This window comes from Camelina sativa, chromosome 13 (assembly GCF_030686135.1).
Source record: "Camelina sativa cultivar CO46 ecotype springtype chromosome 13, ASM3068613v1".
Taxonomy (NCBI): Eukaryota; Viridiplantae; Streptophyta; class Magnoliopsida; order Brassicales; family Brassicaceae; genus Camelina; species Camelina sativa.
In genome coordinates, this window is record NC_141892.1 from 8,603,349 (window position 1) to 8,623,825 (window position 20,477).

The 20,477-nt window shown below is 37.4% G+C and overlaps 6 protein-coding genes, 1 long non-coding RNA gene, 2 other non-coding genes and 1 pseudogene across 10 annotated transcripts; all 10 read right to left on the minus strand.

Moving 5' to 3' along the window:
• Nucleotides 1-2,548: 2,548 nt before the first annotated feature.
• LOC104736156 (uncharacterized) lies at nt 2,549-3,672 on the minus strand. 2 transcript variants are annotated; one of them, XR_015578872.1, is made up of 4 exons: nt 3,511-3,672; nt 3,057-3,190; nt 2,882-2,936; nt 2,549-2,753 (listed from the first exon to the last, which is right to left on the minus strand). It is a non-coding gene; the product is annotated as an uncharacterized LOC104736156 (long non-coding RNA). The 2 variants fall into 2 exon arrangements; XR_759531.3 differs by having other exon boundaries at nt 2,882-3,190.
• A 301-nt stretch (nt 3,673-3,973) lies between these two features.
• Nucleotides 3,974-4,978, minus strand: LOC147929319 (uncharacterized). The gene is made up of 2 exons (XM_087480572.1): nt 4,739-4,978; nt 3,974-4,594 (listed from the first exon to the last, which is right to left on the minus strand). Exons 1-2 carry the CDS (start codon nt 4,976-4,978, stop codon nt 3,974-3,976), a joined length of 861 nt encoding a protein of 286 aa, XP_087336698.1.
• Nucleotides 4,979-6,881: 1,903 nt separating this feature from the next.
• LOC147929320 (uncharacterized) lies at nt 6,882-7,245 on the minus strand (annotated as a pseudogene).
• A 568-nt stretch (nt 7,246-7,813) lies between these two features.
• On the minus strand, nt 7,814-10,257 carry LOC104736157 (DNA repair protein RAD51 homolog 1). Its single transcript, XM_010456092.3, has 9 exons — nt 9,988-10,257; nt 9,430-9,574; nt 9,229-9,339; nt 9,063-9,154; nt 8,836-8,930; nt 8,641-8,754; nt 8,423-8,552; nt 8,205-8,326; nt 7,814-8,124 (listed from the first exon to the last, which is right to left on the minus strand). Exons 1-9 carry the CDS (start codon nt 10,081-10,083, stop codon nt 8,001-8,003), a joined length of 1,029 nt encoding a protein of 342 aa, XP_010454394.1. The 5' UTR covers nt 10,084-10,257; the 3' UTR covers nt 7,814-8,000.
• A 404-nt stretch (nt 10,258-10,661) lies between these two features.
• TRNAC-GCA (transfer RNA cysteine (anticodon GCA)) lies at nt 10,662-10,733 on the minus strand. The gene has a single exon. It is a non-coding gene; the product is annotated as a tRNA-Cys (tRNA).
• An 807-nt stretch (nt 10,734-11,540) lies between these two features.
• TRNAC-GCA (transfer RNA cysteine (anticodon GCA)) lies at nt 11,541-11,612 on the minus strand. Its single transcript has one exon. It is a non-coding gene; the product is annotated as a tRNA-Cys (tRNA).
• Nucleotides 11,601-13,842, minus strand: LOC104736158 (putative pectinesterase/pectinesterase inhibitor 54). The gene is made up of 3 exons (XM_010456093.2): nt 13,446-13,842; nt 12,538-13,125; nt 11,601-12,452 (listed from the first exon to the last, which is right to left on the minus strand). The coding sequence occupies exons 1-3, from the start codon at nt 13,774-13,776 to the stop codon at nt 11,755-11,757; spliced, it is 1,617 nt and encodes a 538-aa protein (XP_010454395.2). The 5' UTR covers nt 13,777-13,842; the 3' UTR covers nt 11,601-11,754.
• Nucleotides 13,843-14,354: 512 nt separating this feature from the next.
• On the minus strand, nt 14,355-17,798 carry LOC104736160 (glucan endo-1,3-beta-glucosidase 5-like). The gene is made up of 2 exons (XM_010456094.2): nt 15,715-17,798; nt 14,355-15,633 (listed from the first exon to the last, which is right to left on the minus strand). Exons 1-2 carry the CDS (start codon nt 16,065-16,067, stop codon nt 14,472-14,474), a joined length of 1,515 nt encoding a protein of 504 aa, XP_010454396.2. The 5' UTR covers nt 16,068-17,798; the 3' UTR covers nt 14,355-14,471.
• Nucleotides 16,655-17,777, minus strand: LOC104736161 (uncharacterized). Its single transcript, XM_010456095.3, has one exon. The coding sequence runs from the start codon at nt 17,775-17,777 to the stop codon at nt 16,965-16,967; it is 813 nt and encodes a 270-aa protein (XP_010454397.1). The 3' UTR covers nt 16,655-16,964.
• Nucleotides 17,799-18,372: 574 nt separating the features above from the next.
• Nucleotides 18,373-19,399, minus strand: LOC104736162 (RING-H2 finger protein ATL16). Its single transcript, XM_010456096.3, has one exon. It carries the CDS (start codon nt 19,086-19,088, stop codon nt 18,555-18,557), a length of 534 nt encoding a protein of 177 aa, XP_010454398.2. The 5' UTR covers nt 19,089-19,399; the 3' UTR covers nt 18,373-18,554.
• Nucleotides 19,400-20,477: the final 1,078 nt, after the last annotated feature.

The following is a 20,477-nucleotide window of genomic DNA, read 5'->3' on the forward strand; positions in this document are numbered from 1 at the left end:
AGTTCGACCTTTGGTGATGCAATTTTTTCTTAATTAAGAATTTCAAAACGATGTCGTATGATTTAACCCCAACTGTTAACGTGTTGTTAATGACGTTTAATTTTTCTGTTAATTTTATAAACAGCGTGCTAATTTGACAAGTCAACAAAAAGTTAAGTATTTATTTGGCTAGACCATAAATTCATGCTTTTTTTGGCAAATTCTGAAAAGTTTGGGTTTTTTTTGGTTGAATTCTCAATAATAAATTTTAAAATTTACAAAAAAATAAAGTCATAATAACTATTGGTACATGACAAAAAAAACAAACTATTTAGTAGATTAATATTTGATGTATAGTAATATATTCTTAACTGTAAATTTGGTACGTTTATTGGAATAATATGGTTATTAGTGTAAATTTAATTTAGTTCGTTTTACTATAGTTTAATTTTGAATATGACGAAATAATTGTATGCATATAGTTTTAAAGCACCCATTACTTATACTCTTGTCGGATTATACCCGAACAATCATATAATGATCCTTTTATAATAATTATTTTAAAATAATATTGTATTTTAATTTTTTGGATGTATACTATAGTATATATTGTTTGTTTGTTGTATTTACATCATTATTTTAGTGAGATATTTTAAGGTTGTATTTTTATTTTTTTCGTCGAAAAGGAATTATATCGATGAATTATAATAATCCAGATACAATTGTTGGACAAGCCAAAGAGGAGGAGAAAAACAATCAAAATAGAAATTACAATGAAGTCATCCATGTTTTGCTAGAAGATGGGCTATTGTATTACAACATCTCTTAGTATAAGTAAAAACAATATGGTGGAAATGTGTTGCCCAAGCTAATGATTCCATCAATAGATATGTTGTAATTATAATATTGTTATTTTTTTTTTCACAAATGAAAAATATATTGATTAAGATGAATCATTACAGAGAGAGTTACTTAGACAAAGAGGCTTCAATACAGAATCAGTGTAATATAAGTTATCAATGCAACCATAGAATTGCCTTCAATCGAATTTGAGTATTCCCAAACACTCTACTCCCAAATGTAATCATCGATTTAGATGTATTTATCTTTTGTCCAGAGTAGTATTCATAGATATCAAAAATATCTTTCAGCGCTTGGTAGTTTTTACTATTTGCTTTGCAAAAAAATAAACAATCATCTGCAAACTGTAAATAGGTGATGCTTGGTGAACCATTACCAATTCGGATTCCTCGTAACTCACCTTCTCGTTCACTAGAAGAGATTAAGTGACTAAGAATGTCTGAACAGAGAATGAAGAGATAAGGTGATAGGGGATCAGCTTGTTTAATACCGCTAGTCGGCTTAATATGGCCATAAGGAGCTTCATTAATCAAAACAGAGTAGTTCACAGAACTCACCACCGCTATGATCCAACTTATCCATTTGTCACAAAAACCAAATAGTTTTATAGTTGTTGTAATTGTGAGCAAATAAAACTTATAAATTTATCTACTCACATAAATTTAGTTTTACTAACCTGATGGTGTGGAACATTGAACACACATTTTTTTCATATACTAGATTGAGTAATTTATATTCGCTCGAAAAAATCCAAATTATAACATATGCAGAAAACTATATATATATTAATCATATGTATTATATGATAAATCAAAATAGTTTGTCAATGAAATCAAAGAAAGATGATAGGAAAATCAGAATTTAAAATCATAAAGAAAACTTCCAAATATAATAATTAAAACAAATAATATGGTAGAGTATCAAATCTTAGTTTTTTAAGTTTGACTAGTTAACAACCTTTTAAAAATTAATACTTCTTTCCGTTCATAGTTAACTGTAGAGCAAATTGAATTAATTTATTTAAAATTTTAATAATTATTTAGAATATTTTATTAGTTTGAGACTTAATTTGCATTGTAAACCTTAAAGAAAAATTTTAAGACGGTTTTAAGACCAGTGACATTTGATGTAAATACTTACAAAAAAAAAATGTAAAAACTTATGAGACGTCTCCTTTAATTGTATAGATAATGTTTTCTCAAAGTGTGTCAATTTCTTTGTTGCTTAGATAGTTTTTTTTTTTTTTTGTTAACGTTCTTTGATAGTTTGCGCTGGCTTTTTCGGCAGTATTTGTGTTTTTTCGTTTCGTTTATTTGATTTCGATGTTGAAGAATGTTAAATATAATTTACTTGGTCTATAATGTTAGATTTCGTAGTTTTTTTTTTTTTTTTCATTCGTATGATACTCCATTCCTAGAATCATTTAGCGAAAGATTAATTGTTAAAAGACAAATAATGTATACACACTATTTTGTTAGCAAATCAAATTAAATCATATCTAATAATAATAAGTAAAAAGCAGAAATTGAATATGAATTATTAAAAGACCACAATATATGAGTTTATAAATCATTACAAGATCGATGTTCTTTATAAAATACTAGTTTAAAGCCCGTACTACGGGTCAAAAATGTATTACATAATAGATTTAAAGACTATATAATTGTAATTGAAAATCAAGTTTTTGCTTGTTTAAACGTTCATTAACTTATTCAAAATAGCGTTGTAACTTTATTTGATTAATTTTCCAAAGTATACATATCAAAGTACCACAAAAGTTCATAATCATATTATACCAAAACAATCTTGTCGTTCTTGCTTGGGAAGGTAAAAAATCAAAGCAAACTCTGACTGTTTCTTATCATCTCTTCAGCCCTTTTTATCATGTGTGAATAATCTTTAATTAGTCCTTCCTGTATTGAGCAATTGCAGTATTTCATTAGTAATAATTAAAATCTTTCCTATGATTAACAATATAATGCTAGTAAACATGGTTCTATTGAGTACGAACACCTAAGAAAGAAAAAAGTGACAAATTTACCTTTATATATAACCCTCAATTTTCTACGAAGATGTTTTGTGCTGTAACAAAGGATCTGCATATCATATCTAGTTGTTGTGTTAAGAGTGAATGGTCTTTAAGAAGAGTCATCTCCATAGTAATGACGTGTAAAGCGTAAATTAAGAAAAATGCAAATAGTAAGAGACACACTGACTTCATTTGACATCTTTATTTGCTATCTCTGTAAATGACTACTTTTAATTTGACATGAAGAAACTTTCACCAATTGAACTGTGCAAGAGACAAATGTAATAATCGAGCGACATGACTTTAGAATGGAATATGAACCTGCAAATCCAAACAAAAAATTCATAAGTCATAGTTATGAGAATGAGAAAAAGAATGTGAAATACAAAATTTGATGAGCCTGAAAAACAATGATGAAGAAACAAAACCAGAACTGAGAAAGTCGAAAACAGAGATTATTATAAATTGTAAGAGAATTTGATGAGATATGCAATTGATGAAACGATGATGAACAGATTAAACCATAATTGAGAAATACAAAATTAGAATTTAAATTGCAAACGGAAGAAGAAACATGCGAATGAGACTGATGAAACCTTATATATAATCAGAACATAATATCTGGATCGTAATTTATGTACCTTTTTCCCAACAGTTGTTTCCTTCGTTTTCTGTAGATTTCTTCTCCTTCTTTTTCTCTGTTCTCGTTGTGAAATTTTTGGAAGACTAAGAAAGAGTTGGTGAGACTTTGTTGTCTCTCATCAGTATATATCGTGGAGGAAGAGGAGAGATCGTGGGCGAAACGGTTGAAGTAGATGAATTTTGTAAATATTTATTTAATGTGGAAAAGTGAAAGTTTAATTGTTTAGGAAGCTGATTTTTTTTTTTTTTTTTTTAAATTTTGGTTTTCCGAGACTGATAGCAAATTTGAATATGGTCGTGTTTTTTTTTCCTAAATTATTAATGGGTTTTTATTTTTTTTTAAAAATTAAAAATAATCTAATGTGGCTTAACTTGATTGGACATATGACTTGTGCTTTATAGGATAAAGGATGAATAATGTGAATTATTGTTTTTTTTTTGTCAACAGCTTACAAAATTAGCTCACTCGAGCCAAAACGAAAGAACATTATTAACATAGGTAACTAAGTGCGGAACTGAACGAATTCGTCGTGCAAGATTATCCGCTTTACCATTCTGAGAGCGTGGAACATAGACTAAGTCAAAAGAATCAAACTCCTCTCTATCCGCATGTATGTCCTCCAAATACGGCGTGAAAGCTGGCCACTCGGAAGGTGAAGACACCATCTTCACTAAGTCAGAGCAGTCGGTAAGAAAAACGACAGACTGATTATCCGCCCCAATCATGCAACGCATGGCCCAAACAAGGGCTTCAATCTCGGCATGGAGAGGAGACAGGTTGCGACGAAGATTAGCAGCACCCATAGTAGGGGTATCACCCCAAGGTGACATACAATACCATCCTCTACCTGCATAGCTATCTGTCGCTTTCCAAGAACCATCTACAAAACAAGTATAGCTGGAAACAGACCGAGAAAATCCCAACCCCCCATTTCTGGAGGATCTCGCCGCATCATGACCATTCAAATCCTGAACCATATCCTCTGTTTGAGCCAGAGCCCATGCATTTGCCTCATCCTCCGCTATCCGCAGTATAGCAAGGGGGTTTGAATCCAGATTACTAAATAGTTTGTCATTTGCGTCCTTTCCAAATATACCACAAAATCCAGGGAAAAAATTCCTGATTCGGAACGGTAGGAATCCGCCAAAACAGAAAATCTAAATTAGTGAAAACTGACTCTGAAGGAAAAAACCCGGGGCTGTCGGAAATTGGGATAGAGCCCAAACCTGTCTAGCTGGTGGACACTCAAAGAGAGTGTGATTAACTGTTTCCTCCGGACAACCACAAATACCACACATAGCTTCCCCACTTATACCACGTTTTCGAAGATTAGCCGTAACTGCCAGACAACCCGAAAGCACTTGCCAAAGAAAATGACGAAGCTTCGGGGGACATTTGATTTTCCACACGAAGGCCTGGAGAGGGAAAATGCTCGGTTCAAATACAGGTCTAGCAGAAGCTGTCATATTTGAACGGAGAATATGATATCCTGACTTAACCGAATATTTACCATCCCATGAGATCCGGTTTGTTCGGTTGTCACAATGGTAAAGCCGATATTATAGCCACATCTTCCGGTACAAACGTAGCCGTAAGCATAGCCATATTCCAGGAATTTGATCTCCTGTCAATAAAATTTGAAACTCGGGGCAGAGGATCAGAGGGAACACCCATGCTCAGTGCTGGTCTCGGGGATTGGGCAGGGATCCAATTGTCCGTCCATACTGAAATGGAGTCACCAGATCCTACTCGTGAAATTAGTCCTTTGTTAACCAGAGAGCGAGCAGAAACTATGCTTCGCCATCCATAAGACGGCGAATAAGACCTAATAGGATCCAGAGGATCTGAGTGCCGATAGTAGCGACCTTTAAACACCCTTGCAAAAAGAGAATCTGGAACCGTAATTAGTCGCCAAAGCTGTTTGGCAAGCAACGCCGCGTTATAATCATCCAAATACCGAAAGCCCAACCCCCCCCAGCATCTTTGCTGAAACAGAGTTTATCCCAGGCAATCCAGTGTAGTCCCTGTGACTGGCCAGACGAACTCCACCAAAAATTTGAAATGGCGCTTGTCAGTTTCCTCGTGACCGTCTTTGGAAGACGAAAACACGACATCACAAAGGTGGGGACTGCCGTAGCTACCGAATTTATCATCACCTCTTTCCCCCCTTTGGAGAGTAATCTTGCCGGCCACCCACTTGCCCGTGCTTGCAACTTATCCTGGACAAACAAATTTTTTTTTGTCTTGGACCCACCTAAACTTTCCGGGATTCCCAAATAAGAACTCATCCCACCCAAATTTGTTATACCCAAAACTCCCTTTAATTCCTCCCTAAGATCCGCATCCACCGTGTGTCCAAACTGGACTGAAGACTTCTGAAAGTTTATTTGTTGACCACAAACTCGCTCATATTGCTTGAGAATCCTCAAGACCACCTCACATTGCTCCTTTGTAGCCCGACAAAAGAACAAGCTATCATCCGCAAATAACAAATGCGAAATAGGAGGGCTAGCAGTGGAAATCCTAATACCAGTGAGTAGCTTTGCCTGTTCCGCTTTCCGAAAATGAGCGATAAGCACTTCCGTACACAAAATAAAAAGGTAAGGCGACAAGGGATCTCCTTGTCGGAAACCCCTATGAGGAACAATAGCCCCGTGAGGGCGACCATTAATTAAAACCTTATACTTAACCGATGACACACACCACATTATCCATGAAATCCATTTCTCACATAAACCAAACCGTCGGAGGAGTTCCTCAACAAAAGTCCATTCCACCCTATCATAAGCCTTACTCATATCCGTCTTAATAGCCATAAACTTCCCTTTACAGGAAGGGTTAGTACGGAGGCCATGAAACATTTCCTGTGCTATCAAGATATTATCCGAGATATAACGCCCAGCCACAAACGCCGACTGTGTTTCGGAAACCAGTTCTGGAAGGAAAGTACGAAGTCGTTGACATAAAATCTTGGAAATAATTTTATACCCAACATTGCATAAACTGATCGGACGTAACTCGGACATTCTGGTTGGTTTATCCACCTTCGGAATAAGGCAAATATTTGTCTCATTCAACCGTTTATCAAAGACCCCTTCCTGGAGAAAAGAGTTAACCAATAAGACCAAATCCGCTTTAACCGTGTTCCAAGCTTTCTGGTAAAATAGTGCCGTCATACCATCCGGGCCCGGAGCCTTATCCGGATGCATCATAAAGAGTGCTTGTTTAATCTCCGTCTCAGTAACTTGCCGAGTTAAAGAATCATTTGTGGCCTGACTCACTAATGTACCAATCTCAGCTAGACTATCCTCGAAATCCAAAGGATTTAAAGAAGTGAAAAGCTCCTGAATTATTGTTGTTACATAGAAAATAAAATTACAAAGGATTACTAAAGAGGTAATTTAATGCCCAATAATAGACATGTAACCTTAAGCACAAGACGGAAGATGAAACGCATAGGAAATAACAGACCCAAACAGTCTTCCGGAAGACCAAGTAGGACGATGCAACACTCTTTCTTAATAGCATTAAAACGGCCATGTTTTACCGCTTTTATACAGTCAGGAGATTTTCTGGTGTCTGCTATACAAAGTGTTGGATTTGGCAACAACCCTTTCTCTGACATTGGAGCGAGCCCGATATCAGTATCACCTTTCGTGTTTTAAGAAATTGATAAGATCACTATCATCACTATTAAGATGGATACAAACGGTCTTTTGTTGTTCTTGCTCATCGTGTAGTGTTTATATAATTCGTGGTGTGTTGTACTTGTTTGTCTATACGTCGACATTGTTCTTAATTAGTATTTATACATCATGTATGGCTATGATTTTTTTAGTACACAAATATATTACCTAATTCATGGATTTTGTGCATGCATCATGTATGTGTTCGCTGTTTTCGAACATGTATGTTCTAGAGGAAAAGAATACCATACAAGGTCTTTGAGACTTTGACCAAGACAAAAGACTACACAATGTACACCAGCCCATTTTGTTGGGGTCAAAAGACATTAACTAATTATGACAAGTTTATCTATATTAAAGGAAACTTTACATTCGATTACGATCTTTTTCAATGTGTATTTCGGACTAGCGGTATTTGTTTCTTTTTTTGAATTTGCATGAAATATTGTTATAATTTATTTTTTAAAAACTATATTAAAGGAAACTATATATTCGATTACGATCTTGTCAATGTGAGTAATCGAATTTTTCTATTATTGATAAAATTCTATTGACTAAAACATTGACTGTTCACACGGTAATTTTTTAAAATGAAAGTACATCAACGAAGCTGTGTGAAACAAAAAAGGTAGCAACTTTCATTACCCGAAAAACCTACTTACAAAAGCTCTTTTGCTACATCAATGCTCTACTTGTATGCTTACACAATGATCGACAGAAAATGGTTCTTTGACATCATTACAAGTGAAGGATTTGCAAAACACAAAAGACAGAGAAGCGAGGCACTGTGTGACCAAAACCTTCAATCCTTGCAATCTGTTACACCTTCTGTAGATATTTGAAATCGAGCTTCCGCTTCTGGCAAGCATGGCGAGCTTATCACTTTACAGATTCTCTCCTCTGCTCTTCCTTTCCTCAACGCCAGCCTGTATAACAAACACATTTTTGCCAATGGACTCTAAAAAACAATAAACAAGAATTCATCAAATTTGCAAACATTACAGACCTTGTTGTGGTGGCATGAGCCATGATATTCCCACCAATTGGCTTAAATTGGGGACCAGCAAAAAGAGCTGAACCATCTACTTGCGCAACTACTTGGTTTGTTATAACAACAGCCACACCAAACTAGAGCCATTAAACATAAGAGAGAATACTTCAGGATGGTGTCTCAGAGAAATTCTGGAAAGGAAACAGTTGGTAGTAGTATTACTGAATGTTCACCTCATCTGCTAACTTCTGAAGACTTCTCAAGAACTTTGCAAGATGCATTTGTCGAGCCGAAAGCTCTCCCCTTCCAGAGAAATCTGTCCTGTAGAGAGCTGTAGCACTATCGACAATCATGAGAGCAAACCTGTGCCAAAACGGTCAACGTAACTTTTTAATTTAGCACTCTCGTGATAGACATAATGGAACTGAACACCAAAATAAACTTAGCACACCTTGTTTCAATCATCATTGATGCTGCTTCAAGCAAAAGTCTCGACTGATGATCAGTATTATACGCTCTTGCATAGGCAACATTTTCAAGTACATCAGCTCCATTTAGTCCAAACCTGCAACATTTTGCTTTGATTATATCCAGATTATTCTGTCTCAAGAACCCCATCATGAACGTGTGTTACAAAGAAACATACCTGTCAGCTATCTGTAAGAGTCTTTGTGGCCTGAATGTTCCCTCGGCATCAATGTACATCGCTTTCCCCTCTCCACCTCCTTGATCCATGGGAAGCTAATCATTTAAACGTAAACCTTAATGTGAATATCTTTCTCAGTTTTGCGAAGGTGTAAGAAGAAATTCAAGATCATTACTGCTAAATAAGCAACAATAGCTAAATAGTAAGTTCAGAAAAAGGGTTCTTACTTGACAAGTTACACACAGCGTATGGCACAACTGAGTCTTTCCAGAGCGGAACTCACCATATAACTCAGTGATGGATCCAGTTTCAATTCCTCCTGTTGAGAATACAGCAAAGTAAGATCAAAATAGCAAAACGCTGTTTAGAGATGCACTGAAAATCAGAACCAACCTTCAAGAACTTTGTCAAGCTCCCTTGATCCAGATGTAATCTGAATGATCTCCTGTCTCTGGGCATGAAGCTGGCTCGCACTAGTGAAACCCAGAGGAACAAGCTTTGAAGCTGTCACAGAAGAAAACACAAATAAGAAACACATAAAACTCTAAAACTACCAAAGAGGGAAGTAAAGCAAATTCATTTAAAGTGACATACCTGCTTCTACGATTTTGTCAACCTTGGCATCACTGATTCCTTTAATCTGCAAGAGATCCTTCCTTGGAGTATAGGCAACACCTTCAACAGTACAGAGACCAGCATCCCTAAGCTTCTTTACATCAACAGAAGCTATACCTGCCGCCTGTAGTTTTGCAGGATTAAAGAGATGAAACAGCAAACAACACAAAAGACTCTAACCAGAATAACAAAAAAACCCCGAATTCATCTCCCTTTATGAACACAAATTAAACGAATTGAGAGGTTTGTATCGCATTGGAGTCACAACAAGAATGGAGGCTAAAACCCCCCAAAAAGGTCAACTTTATCGGAACCCTAAAACAGTTTTTGCTCTACAGATCGTAGCGAAACCCAATTCTCGCTCAATATTCACATTTCTTTCACATCGCGAAAACGAACACAGGGTAGAAAGAAAAAAGCAGAGATCTTTAGCGAATTCAAGCCGAACCCATTTCGATTAACGCAAGATCTAGTGAAGCTTATGAACCGCGAAGGTAAATTTCCACGAGAAATTATAAAATCTGGAATAAATTGAACCTGAAGCTGTTCGACGGGGAAAGGACCGTGCTGTATCTCTTCGTCGTCTTGTTGTTGGACAACGTTCTGGTTTCTACGCTGCTCCATTGTCGTCATCGCTCTCAATCAGAACAGATTCGGGGAACCCAGAGAATGCGAGAGAGCAAAATAAGAGAGCTTTGCGAGTGGAGGGAACTGGCGAAACTGAAAATGAATTGAAAGAAGCGCCACAACCACAACGAAAATTATACAAGACGATTGAGTGGGGCAAAGGCTTCTTCGACAAGTCTCGGTTGTGTTTGGGACCTTTGGGTTAGCTTCTTCTTAGCCAATGCTCGTATCGGGCTCTTAAAAAGCCCAAACGGATTTGGCCCATATTAAGTTTAAGTTTGACAAAATACTAACCAAGATGTATAAAATTCTAACTGATAATAATGTCAAAATTTATCTAATTTTCTATTTTCATATCATTTTAAATTAGTTTTTAATATAAATACGTTAAATTAACGTTTGGAAACACAATATTTGTCGCCACCCAAATGACATTTAAGTTATCACTAATTGAAGCAAAAAAATATTACAAAAAAATAAACCTTAACTTCTAAAAAATATCACTTTTATTTTCAAAAAGAGATAAAATACAAGAAAATGATGCTATACTTTGTTCTTCATCTTGGAAAAAAATGCAAAAAAAAAGGGCCCAACCGGGATCGAACCGGTGACCTATTGATCTGCAGTCACATGCTCTACCACTGAGCTATGGACCCATATTGCTTTAATAAACTCAAAAGTTTTAACTGATTTATTTTATTAATTATTATAAGTTTTAGCATAGTCAAGTCAATTATCTAGTAATCATACAAATTACCAAAAACATATCACAAACAAATTAAACCATGGCAACTAAAAATGATTTTCATTTTCTATTATATTATAAATGCAAAAAAAAATGGATTGTTAGTTTTTTAACTTCAAAGTTCAAAGTGATAAATTATCTAGTATAAATTTGAACTGAAAAATGAACCGTCATCTAGACTGAATATACAAATGGAATATATATATATATATATATTTCCGTCAAAATATCTTATATTATACCAAAAATGAATCATATAAATTGTTCGTAATCCATATAGAAGGAAAGTGTCAGAATTAAAATTACAATTCATGCTTCCAAATTGGGAAAAATTATATTAATCAAATATCTAACAAACTCCCCCCCCCCCCCCCACCCCAAAAAAAAATATATATATATAACACATTTTTATTGTGAAAAAAACAAATTACCGAAAAGAATTATTACAAACCAATTAAACCATGACACTACAATATTTTGTTTTACATACAAACAACATTTCCTTAAATGGTGTAAATACAAACAACATTGCCAACATTTTTTCATGATGAAAAATACAAATTGCCAGCTAAAACCTCAAAGTTAAAGATTGGGTGACAACTAGACGCCAAATGCTACGTATCTAACTTATAAGAGTTTTCCCTAGAAAAAAAAAATACAGACACGCAAACTCACTCTTATAAAAGAAAAATTATTTTGGTAAATATATAAAAAAATAAGGGCCCAACCGGGTTCGAACCGGTGACCTATTGATCTGCAGTCAATTGCTCTACCACTGAGCTATGGACCCATGTCTACATTGAAAGAATATTTAGTATAAAATCTTACATTTGTTTGGTATAAAGTCTTACATTCATGACCATAAAACTGAATCGATGTTATCTCTACTATTCATAGCGTCTTCTTCTTCTCCTTTTCGTTTTCTTTTTTCACTAAATCCCAGAAGTGATACTAACACCCGTAGAAGGCAACCAATTAACACCATCAATGAATTTACCGACGCTAAAGTAACTGGCCTCTTCAAACCCAATCAAGTGAAACCCTTGCCACGTAACCCTCTTGGAAACTCTAGCTCTCGGACCATAGTTCTTGAACTCTCCAAAGTACAATGTCTTTAGTACCTCGTCTCCTGAGTTTAACCACCCGACCCATCCTTCCTCGGCTATCGCTTCGTCAATATACGACTCTATCACTACAGCCCTCGAATACATCTTCCACGGCCGTCCTAAGTATGAGCTATACCTATGTTTCACGGGAGAAAGATCTGAATCCGTCCGGATCCTACAACTATGGAGGGCGAATCCTGAGTTTTGACGCTGGTCTGTCCTCCCGTTAGCAAGAATAACGTTAATGGCCTTGACACCATGAGGACGACGCATGAATATGTTGCAGCTTTGGAAAACCGCAGCCGCGTTTCCGAATATGAAATCTATGGTTCCGTAAATATCGCATTCTCTATAGAACTGACGTAGCGCAGCTGCATAGAGTGTGTCTTGATAACCGGAGATGCTACATCGGTATAACACTGACTGGTCTGATGTGACACTTAATGCTATGGCTTGTTGTCCTCTAGGCCCTGCCGTGTTCTTGATTCCGATATCTCGTGCGATGAATCCGTCACCCGTAACGGCTGCAAGAATTGCATTTTTTAGTATCAAACAATCAAGTTCTGTTATGTAAACAGTTTATGTTTATAAATGAATGTATGTACTGACTCATAGTAGCCGTGTCCGGCACAGAAGTTCCTCCGGCGAAGCTATCATCACCGACAATCACCGTCTGGTCTTTGCCTTCTCCTATCAAAGTAATCTCATGTTTATGGATACTTACTTTCTCTTTGTAAACCCCTCTTTTCACGTAAATAATGAACCTGCCACGTCCATGGGCAGCCGTGACAGCCTCCATCACCGTACGGTAATCTCCGGATCCGTCTTTGGAGACTACCACGTGTGCTCTTGCTCTACCTACTAGTAGTCTTCGTTCGCCGGCAGTGACCCATCGGGGAAGAGCGGTTGACTCTGTCTTTGGCTTTGGATAATGCATGATTGTGTCGACAAGGGCCAAGGAGTTGCTGACAAGCCGGGAGAGGTGATCCATCTTCTGTGTTATGTGGCTGATGGAGGCAGAGGAGGAGTCACCGAAGTCAAGGATGGAGTCTTTGCAAGCTTGTTGGAAAGTCATGGCGGCAGAGAGCCATGTTTGTACGTCGTGTTTTCTGTGACGCTTTCTTGATGAGCCGTTGAGAGCTTCCATGGCTTGTCCAAGTCGTCTTGTGGACATATTCAAGAGCCGTTCACAATAATCTGTAACATTTACAAAAATGTTCTTGATTGTATGTACCGAGACTTTGCACTTGCATGATTAGTTTGTCAAAATTATTAGGTATCTCGGTGGAGATGATAGAGAAATATTTTAACTACTTTATGAATGGATTTTCTTTTTGTTACTATGTAGATGATATTCATACATACCCAAAATTTTCCACCAATAATAATATAGAGATTTAAAATATTAAGTTAAAGCAATAAGGAATGACGTGTTTCGATAATTCCTCTATCGCAACATTTAGATTTGGTTCAACTAAACATAAGACGTTGACAATTAATGAAGAAATGTTGTGTACCTGAGACCAAAGTCGAAGGCAACGTATCATCGGAAACTTCCAGAGAAACGAGTTGGGATGAACTCATAGAAGAGGAAAGAGGAGGAAGTAGCATATTGGAGTCAGAAATAGTCTTGTTAACAAGAAAAGACACAAAGTCGAGACCTTGATCAATAGACCCATGTCGAAACTCTCGTAAGTTTTGGACACAAAGTGAACTGTACTTTGTGGAGCTACAATGCCTTTGCAATTCATTTTGGTATGCAAATGGCATTTCTCTTGACGAGGCTTTAACGAGGAGAAGGGCATGGACCAAAAATACCCAAAACAGAGCAATATCTACAATACCCATTTCTTAGTTCAAAACAAAAATGTTTAAATTATTTTATAGGTTACTTTATAGGGGAAAGTTTATAATATCAAATGAAGTAGAGATTAGCATTGATTTATAAGTGAGTTTTAGCTGATGGGTTGAGTGTCTGGTGAGTTAGTTTAGCGGTCTACCATTTTTTCATAGAGTGGCTTGGGACTTGAGTGGCTTCGATAGGATAATTTAACTCTCACAGCTTTCTATTTCTTTCTGTTTATTTTATATTGGTTACTTTGGAATAATTCAAAAAGTTTTGGTTGGACAACTCGATCAGTTCTAATTGGTAAACTAAGAAGATACTGTGGTATATATGAAAAAAATCATCATGTAACCCAACTTTGTTAATTGCAACAACTCTACAGAATAAGTCAAATCCTACGGAAGAGTGACACAATAACTGCTACTAGTTCCCTTATCTGAAAATGGGTGGTCATATATACCTTTTTGTCTTTTGGTTGCTCAACTATTTAAAAGAAGCTTCTACACTTGATACGGTTTTGACTCAAATCCGTTTGAGGTTTATCAAAGACATCGCAGATAATGTACTTAAATCACAGACGTTCTATGAAAGACTAATTATATGTCCAATGATCGACCATAGTATTTACAAGATGTAAGAAAAAGAATGAAAACAATCGTGAGAAAATGTACAAACGAAATGAGAAACCCTCCAAGGATCAAGTAAAGAAGACGGTCCATCCGATTACCATCCCCGCAGCAACCGCTACCACCATCGACCAATTTGCTTCGGGTGCAGCGGATTTCCTAGGCGGCGGCTTCAGCATCTCGTGCCTACTCGTATCGATTTCTATAGGAAACCTACACGAACCACTCGACGGATCAATCTTAGTAAGAACCCCAAGATTGTTAAAATCACACGAGCCACGACGATGATCCATTTTCTGAAAATACATATTAAACGCATAAGAAGCATTCGCCGCAGGGTCTAGTGCCGCGCATGAGGAGCCCGGCCCGAGCGATGTGCAGTCAGCGTTCTGACACGCGTACGAAGCAGACGTTGCCAACACGGCACCAGCGTTCCTCGCAGCTTGAGAAGAGAGCACGCACCACTCACGTGCCTGATAACGAACACCTTTAGCGGGAGCCAACTGACGTCCGTTACCAAGACTCAGAGAATACTTAACGGCGCCGTCATAAGAGAATATTCCCCAGTGTCTTTCGAACTTTCCGGGATCAATGCTCTTAGCGTCTTCGTCTACTAATGAGAATATGTAAACCTCCGGTGCTGTTCTCCGACGAGGCGTTCCTTGTCCTTGAAGTATCCGATTCAGTAACCCTTGGTTGAACCTCTGAGCCATCGTCGGGGTCGCGTTCTGATCGCCGTCCGTTGGCCATCCGACTTCTCCGACGATGATCTCGATCTTGTTCGCGTCGAATCCGTTCTTCTCAAGCGCCGAGACTAAAGTGTCGAAATTTGCGTCGAAGACGTTAGTGTAAGAGATTGAACCGTCGACGACGGGCTTAGCTCCGCCACCACTTGATCCGTTTGGGAAGAAAGCGTATTCGCGCGGGAAATTTGGATCGGCGTTGAGAGAGAGGAAAGGGTAGATGTTGAAAGTGATTGGTGAGACGGAATCAGCTAGGAATCTAACGATAGAGACCATAAGGGTTTTGATGTCAGATCGGAAATCGCCGGAGGAAGGAAGACCGTCGCCGGATTCGTAGACGTCGGCGTTAAGAGGCACCGTCACTTTGACTTGCCTGCCAAGACCAGCTTTCACCAGAGCTGCTTGAACGTTCTGTAGCGCCGGGTATGTTGAATGGATGAATCTGTCCTTGTATGTCTTCAAGAATGGCTCATTCCCCACGGCTACATATCTGTCTCAACCATTAAAAATCAAAGCTTTAGTAACTTGTGCATGTGTGAGTTTTTAGCTATAGAAGTGCAATGCAATTTACCTTATGTCAGTTCCATATAAAGAGATGTACTGAGAGACGTTTTGCTGAACCCAAAGCTCTGCGTTGGCGACAGTGGAAGCCATAGTTGCCAAGAGATCGTTGGGGATACCGACCATGACTTGGATACCGGATTTACCAAGAGCTCTGAGTGCACCAGGGTCAGCTTCAAAAAGTTTAACCTTGTTGAACCCGTTTTCCCTAAGGAGCTTCACCACTATGTTTGGTGGCAGAGGATGGCTAGCTTGTGTCCCCCAGTTACATGCCAAGCCGTCCACATTCTTCAATATGTTGTGATATAACAATAAAGATAGACAAAAAAGGATGATTTTTTGGTATGTATCATGACGACCCATGTCTCAAGTGTGAGATTGGAAGATTTTGAACCACAGTGTGGGGTCTCTAATGAGAATTTATGTTTTATGTTTGTGCATTATATACAGAGGTACAGATGTAGGTAGTCTGGAGAAGGTGGGTATATGGAAGAAAGAGGGGAAAGGAAAGGTATTTTTGTGATGGTGCTTCAAAAAGGAACATGATTCCATTGGAGATAAACCTCAATTTAAACCATCCAAGCAAGAGAATTCTACTATTCAACATGTCTTAGCTATTTTGTACCAAAAACAAACATATTAAAACATAAATATTGTCACTTACACATAATGAGTAATCCTTGATGCTAATAATAAGAGGGAGAGGGAAGAAGAAAGGGATGGAGTGTGTATGATGGAGACAACCTTTGTGGTTACTTTCTCAGAGAATATTTAGAAGAAAGTTTACAATCTTTTTAATTAATCCGATGGAATCTCCCAAATTATATTATATGATCGCAAGTCCTTAACCTTGAGATTTCACAAATGGTATATCATTGTAAAGACATTTTCCGATTCAACCAAGATACCACAAAACATACCTATTAAGATACCCCAAAAGAAACAAGATCTTGAAAGAAGAAAGTAATGACTAGTGGGAGCCATCAAGATTAGATAAAAAAACACTGATTTGTAGGTTGCAATTGTATGAATGAATACATGGAAACCATCTTCAAACAACAAACCAACCCAACATAACACTCAATGCTAGAGCCTAGAAGATGACTACAAGAGAATCTAACAGAGTGAGCTTACCGATTCACAGAAGAAGACAAGCCTCAAAGAGCACCAAAAGAGGGTAAGAATCTAACTGGTTGTAGTTCTTTCAACGAAGACACAGATCTTAAAACTCAGAATCCGTAAGTGGTGGGTGGGTTCATTTCATTTCATAACACGGCAAAAAGGACTATTCTCCACTCTACGAGCCATCATGATGATATCACTCAACCCCTTTGGTTGAAACATACGGAGCATGTCCTGAATCTCCTTCTTAAGCCCTTTGATGAACACAGCCTCAAGAACAGAATCAGGGAGACCAGAACATTGCGTGGAGAGATCCTCGAACTCACCAAGATAACGTATCACAGATTCATCTTGTTTGAGAGAGAGTAAACGTTCCATAGGAGATATGGGATCCCCAAACCTCTCTAAAACCCTAACTTTGAAATCGTTCCAATCTAGAAAAGGCTCACGTTCCTCAAGCTTAAACCAACACAAAGCTTGACCTTCCACACTCATATAAGCTAATCGGATCTTCTCCGCGTCCGTGAAGTTACCGAACTCGAAGTATCGTTCGGATCTGAAAAGCCACGAATTAACATTGGGACCTCCTTCGAAGACTGGCATCTCGATCTTGGTCTTCTTCAGTTTAATGTAGCGAGACAACGGGTGCTCTTTGACTGAGTTATCCACCGGCGCGGTCGATTGTTTCGTCGGTGGTGGAGGTGCTGGTGCTGGTGCTACAGGGAGGTCCTGATTCACCGTAACTTTCGATTCAGACGGTGTCGGAGCTGTGGGTTGGTGAAGAAGTGCTTCCTTCATCTCCGCCATGGAATTTAGGGTCTCCGACATGGAAGTGAGTAAGTCGCCAACCGTGGAGTGAAGCAGAGCCATCTTGGTTTGGACCTCGCGTACGGATTGCATCAGTGAATCAGCGGAATCATCAACCTGATCGAGCATCTGTATCGCTGCCATCGGAACAAGATTATATTGTTTGGAAACGAACAAGTCTCTCTCCTCCTCTATGTAATTGAAACCCCCAAATTAGAAAAAGCGAATTTTTTTAGCCGACCTAACCCGAGCCTCATCAAAACGACTGTGCTTCATTTGCTTCCCCCATCTTCTTCTTTTTTTTTTGGTTTTGGTTTTTTTAGGTCAATATGTATAATTTTCACAAGTATTTTTTTTTTTGTTGACAATATTTCACAAGTATTTTATGAGCAACGATTATGATATGGTTTTTGTTATTAAAATCGTAAAACCCAACTCTCTATTGAAGTAAACATCACAAAGCTCAACATTTATATTTTATACAATTATTATGTAGGTTCAAACGAGCCTAATAAGATATAATAATCTCACGTCACTAGCCACTAGGTTTTCTAGCAACTAGCAGCAAGTGATTCATATAATTTATGTATATGAATTTATTGAATTGTAATGAACACTGATGAAATTAATATAAGAACGCAACCTCTACACTGTTCTTTGATGTCTTTAGGTTCGAAACTGGTCGAGATAGCATCATCATCAAATCAAACTAATGAAATCAGAAATCTCTGATCAGAGGTTTAAGATAAAATTGATATTAAATCTTTATTATATTTCCTAGATTTAACCATTAAATCCCCCCCACCCAATTTACAAAAATTGACAACTACGTAAATTTCTATAGATCAAAATCGATCCCACTAAATAAAATCAAATAAAATCAAATAAAAATTGAAAAAAGGAAAATAAAAGTTGTAAAAATCAAACGAGAAGATCATCTCCGAAGAGGTAAAGAAGACGTTCAACAGCCCAGCTAGGTTCGTTCTTAGTAGGCCAATCACCACACGACGTCGTATTAGCAGCAAGAAGCGGAGTTCTACAAAGAGGGCACGTCCGGTGGTTATCTTCCTCACCTTCGTTATTCTCATCTCCTCCTCCGCAACATTCGTAATCCAACCACCGGTCGATACACTCGCGGTGAAACATATGGCTACAATTCCTCAGCTCTCTAACCTCGTCTCCGTCTTCCAGATCTCCGAGACAAACAGCGCATGTATCGTTGATCATCGCCGGAGATCTCTCGGCCGCGTCACGGAACGTCGTCACGGAGAGGCTTTCTTTGATTGCCTGTGACGAAATCGCGGGACAAGAGGGAGAAGAAGAAGCGGTGGATCTAGATCTGGATCGGTAGCGTAAGATCCATGCGAAGATCCATCTGAGGACGGTGATGAGAACAGCCATTTTGTAGAGGAGTTGGGTGACTATGAGACCAGATTCTTCGATGAAGAAGCTCATTGTGTTAGATTTTTTGAAAGAAGAAGAAGAAGAACAAGTTTTGCTGAGGTGTGTGTGTGTGAGTGAGCGAGAGAGAGAGAGAGAGAAGGGGGGAGGAAAAATGGAGAATGAGATTCGATTTTTAATAGAGGAATAAAGCTGCTAGGCTGATGCATGATGACTGATGATGATGGTTGCTTTACTTTACTTTAACTTTAAAAAAATAAAAATAAATTAGTGCTGTCTTTAATTTTTAATTACATAATTTTATTTTATTTTAACTTCAAGTTGCTTGGAGGTTTTTTATATTTTATAAAATAGGTGTCAAGTTTTCGATTCGCTTTAATTATAGAACGTTAAAGATATGTTTAAAATGTAATAGGGGAGATAATAATAGTATAAGATTCTTTTCTTTGATTAGTTTAACACGAATCATTCAAATAATTTTGAATAATTGAAGTTGGAGATACTGTAAAGATCCGGATCTAAAAATATAGGGGTCATTTTGTGAAAGTTTAAAAGAAAAGATTCTTACAATTATGCCGTGTGTGGAACGAGTGAGGGGACAAATTTTGCTAATTTCTTAAAGTTAATTATAGAGTTGTGTGAAAATTTGCAATTTCGTTAAAAAAGTTAAAAGACTATATGATATTGATATGAATGAGGGTAAATGACGAGAGCCTAAGTTTATTTTTGTGCCGTTCGTGTCACAACTTTTTTTTTTTGCTTATTTCTTTTACCAAAGCACACCCCACAAAGAGAAACATTATTTTATATCTTTGTTATCTTGGTTTTTAATGGGAGATGACCATTTGATGACCATAAAGATGAGATAATGACTGTAAACATTTCCTAATTTATGCTTAACTTGATTGTGTTATGGCGTCATTTCTGGCTTTTGACCCATACGCAGGGACAATTTTTTATCATCAACCTTACGTGATTATTGACCGGGCATGGTTTTAATTATATTTTATACTCGCGCTTATGTAATACCTTCTTTTTTCTTCTAATGAAATGATATGGATCAATTTCCACAAAAAGTAGATGTAGATCAATCCCATTGGTCTTTTGCTTTTGTTGTCTGTTTTTGAGAGTGGTTTCTCCATTTGATATAGCTCTATCTCACCTTACACTCGTTAAGGAAAATGCATTGCTCTGTCTTGATCTCAACGCAAACAAATGTTCTTCGACAGCCGCAAAAACAGAGTGTGTCAGAGATTGTCATAAAATCTTGAACAGCTTTGGGACGCCACATTTAAAAAAAAACTAGGATGACATACATGCCAACCGACCCGAGGATCTTGTTGTTGAAAGATCTGTAATCTCCCTTGCCTTGTTCATTGATTTACACGGCTTTATAAAAGCTAAATTAGTTACAGAGATATTCCTATCATCTAGGATATATGA

Coding starts and splice junctions, on each gene's coding strand:
- LOC147929319 (XM_087480572.1), bottom strand. CDS start 4,978: ATGACAGCTTCTGCTAGACCTGTATTTGAACCGAGCATTTTCCCTCTC. Junction 4,595..4,738: donor AGTGTCCACCAGCTAGACAG/GTTTGGGCTCTA, acceptor ATATTTGGAAAG/GACGCAAATGACAAACTATT.
- LOC104736157 (XM_010456092.3), bottom strand. CDS start 10,083: ATGACGACAATGGAGCAGCGTAGAAACCAGAACGTTGTCCAACAACAA. Junction 9,575..9,987: donor TCCCCGTCGAACAGCTTCAG/GTTCAATTTATT, acceptor GCAAAACTACAG/GCGGCAGGTATAGCTTCTGT. Junction 8,931..9,062: donor CGCTGTGTGTAACTTGTCAA/GTAAGAACCCTT, acceptor TTAAATGATTAG/CTTCCCATGGATCAAGGAGG.
- LOC104736158 (XM_010456093.2), bottom strand. CDS start 13,776: ATGGGTATTGTAGATATTGCTCTGTTTTGGGTATTTTTGGTCCATGCC. Junction 13,126..13,445: donor GCCTTCGACTTTGGTCTCAG/GTACACAACATT, acceptor TAAATGTTACAG/ATTATTGTGAACGGCTCTTG. Junction 12,453..12,537: donor GCCGGACACGGCTACTATGA/GTCAGTACATAC, acceptor CAATTCTTGCAG/CCGTTACGGGTGACGGATTC.
- LOC104736160 (XM_010456094.2), bottom strand. CDS start 16,067: ATGGGTCGTCATGATACATACCAAAAAATCATCCTTTTTTGTCTATCT. Junction 15,634..15,714: donor TTATATGGAACTGACATAAG/GTAAATTGCATT, acceptor TGGTTGAGACAG/ATATGTAGCCGTGGGGAATG.
- LOC104736161 (XM_010456095.3), bottom strand. CDS start 17,777: ATGGCAGCGATACAGATGCTCGATCAGGTTGATGATTCCGCTGATTCA.
- LOC104736162 (XM_010456096.3), bottom strand. CDS start 19,088: ATGAGCTTCTTCATCGAAGAATCTGGTCTCATAGTCACCCAACTCCTC.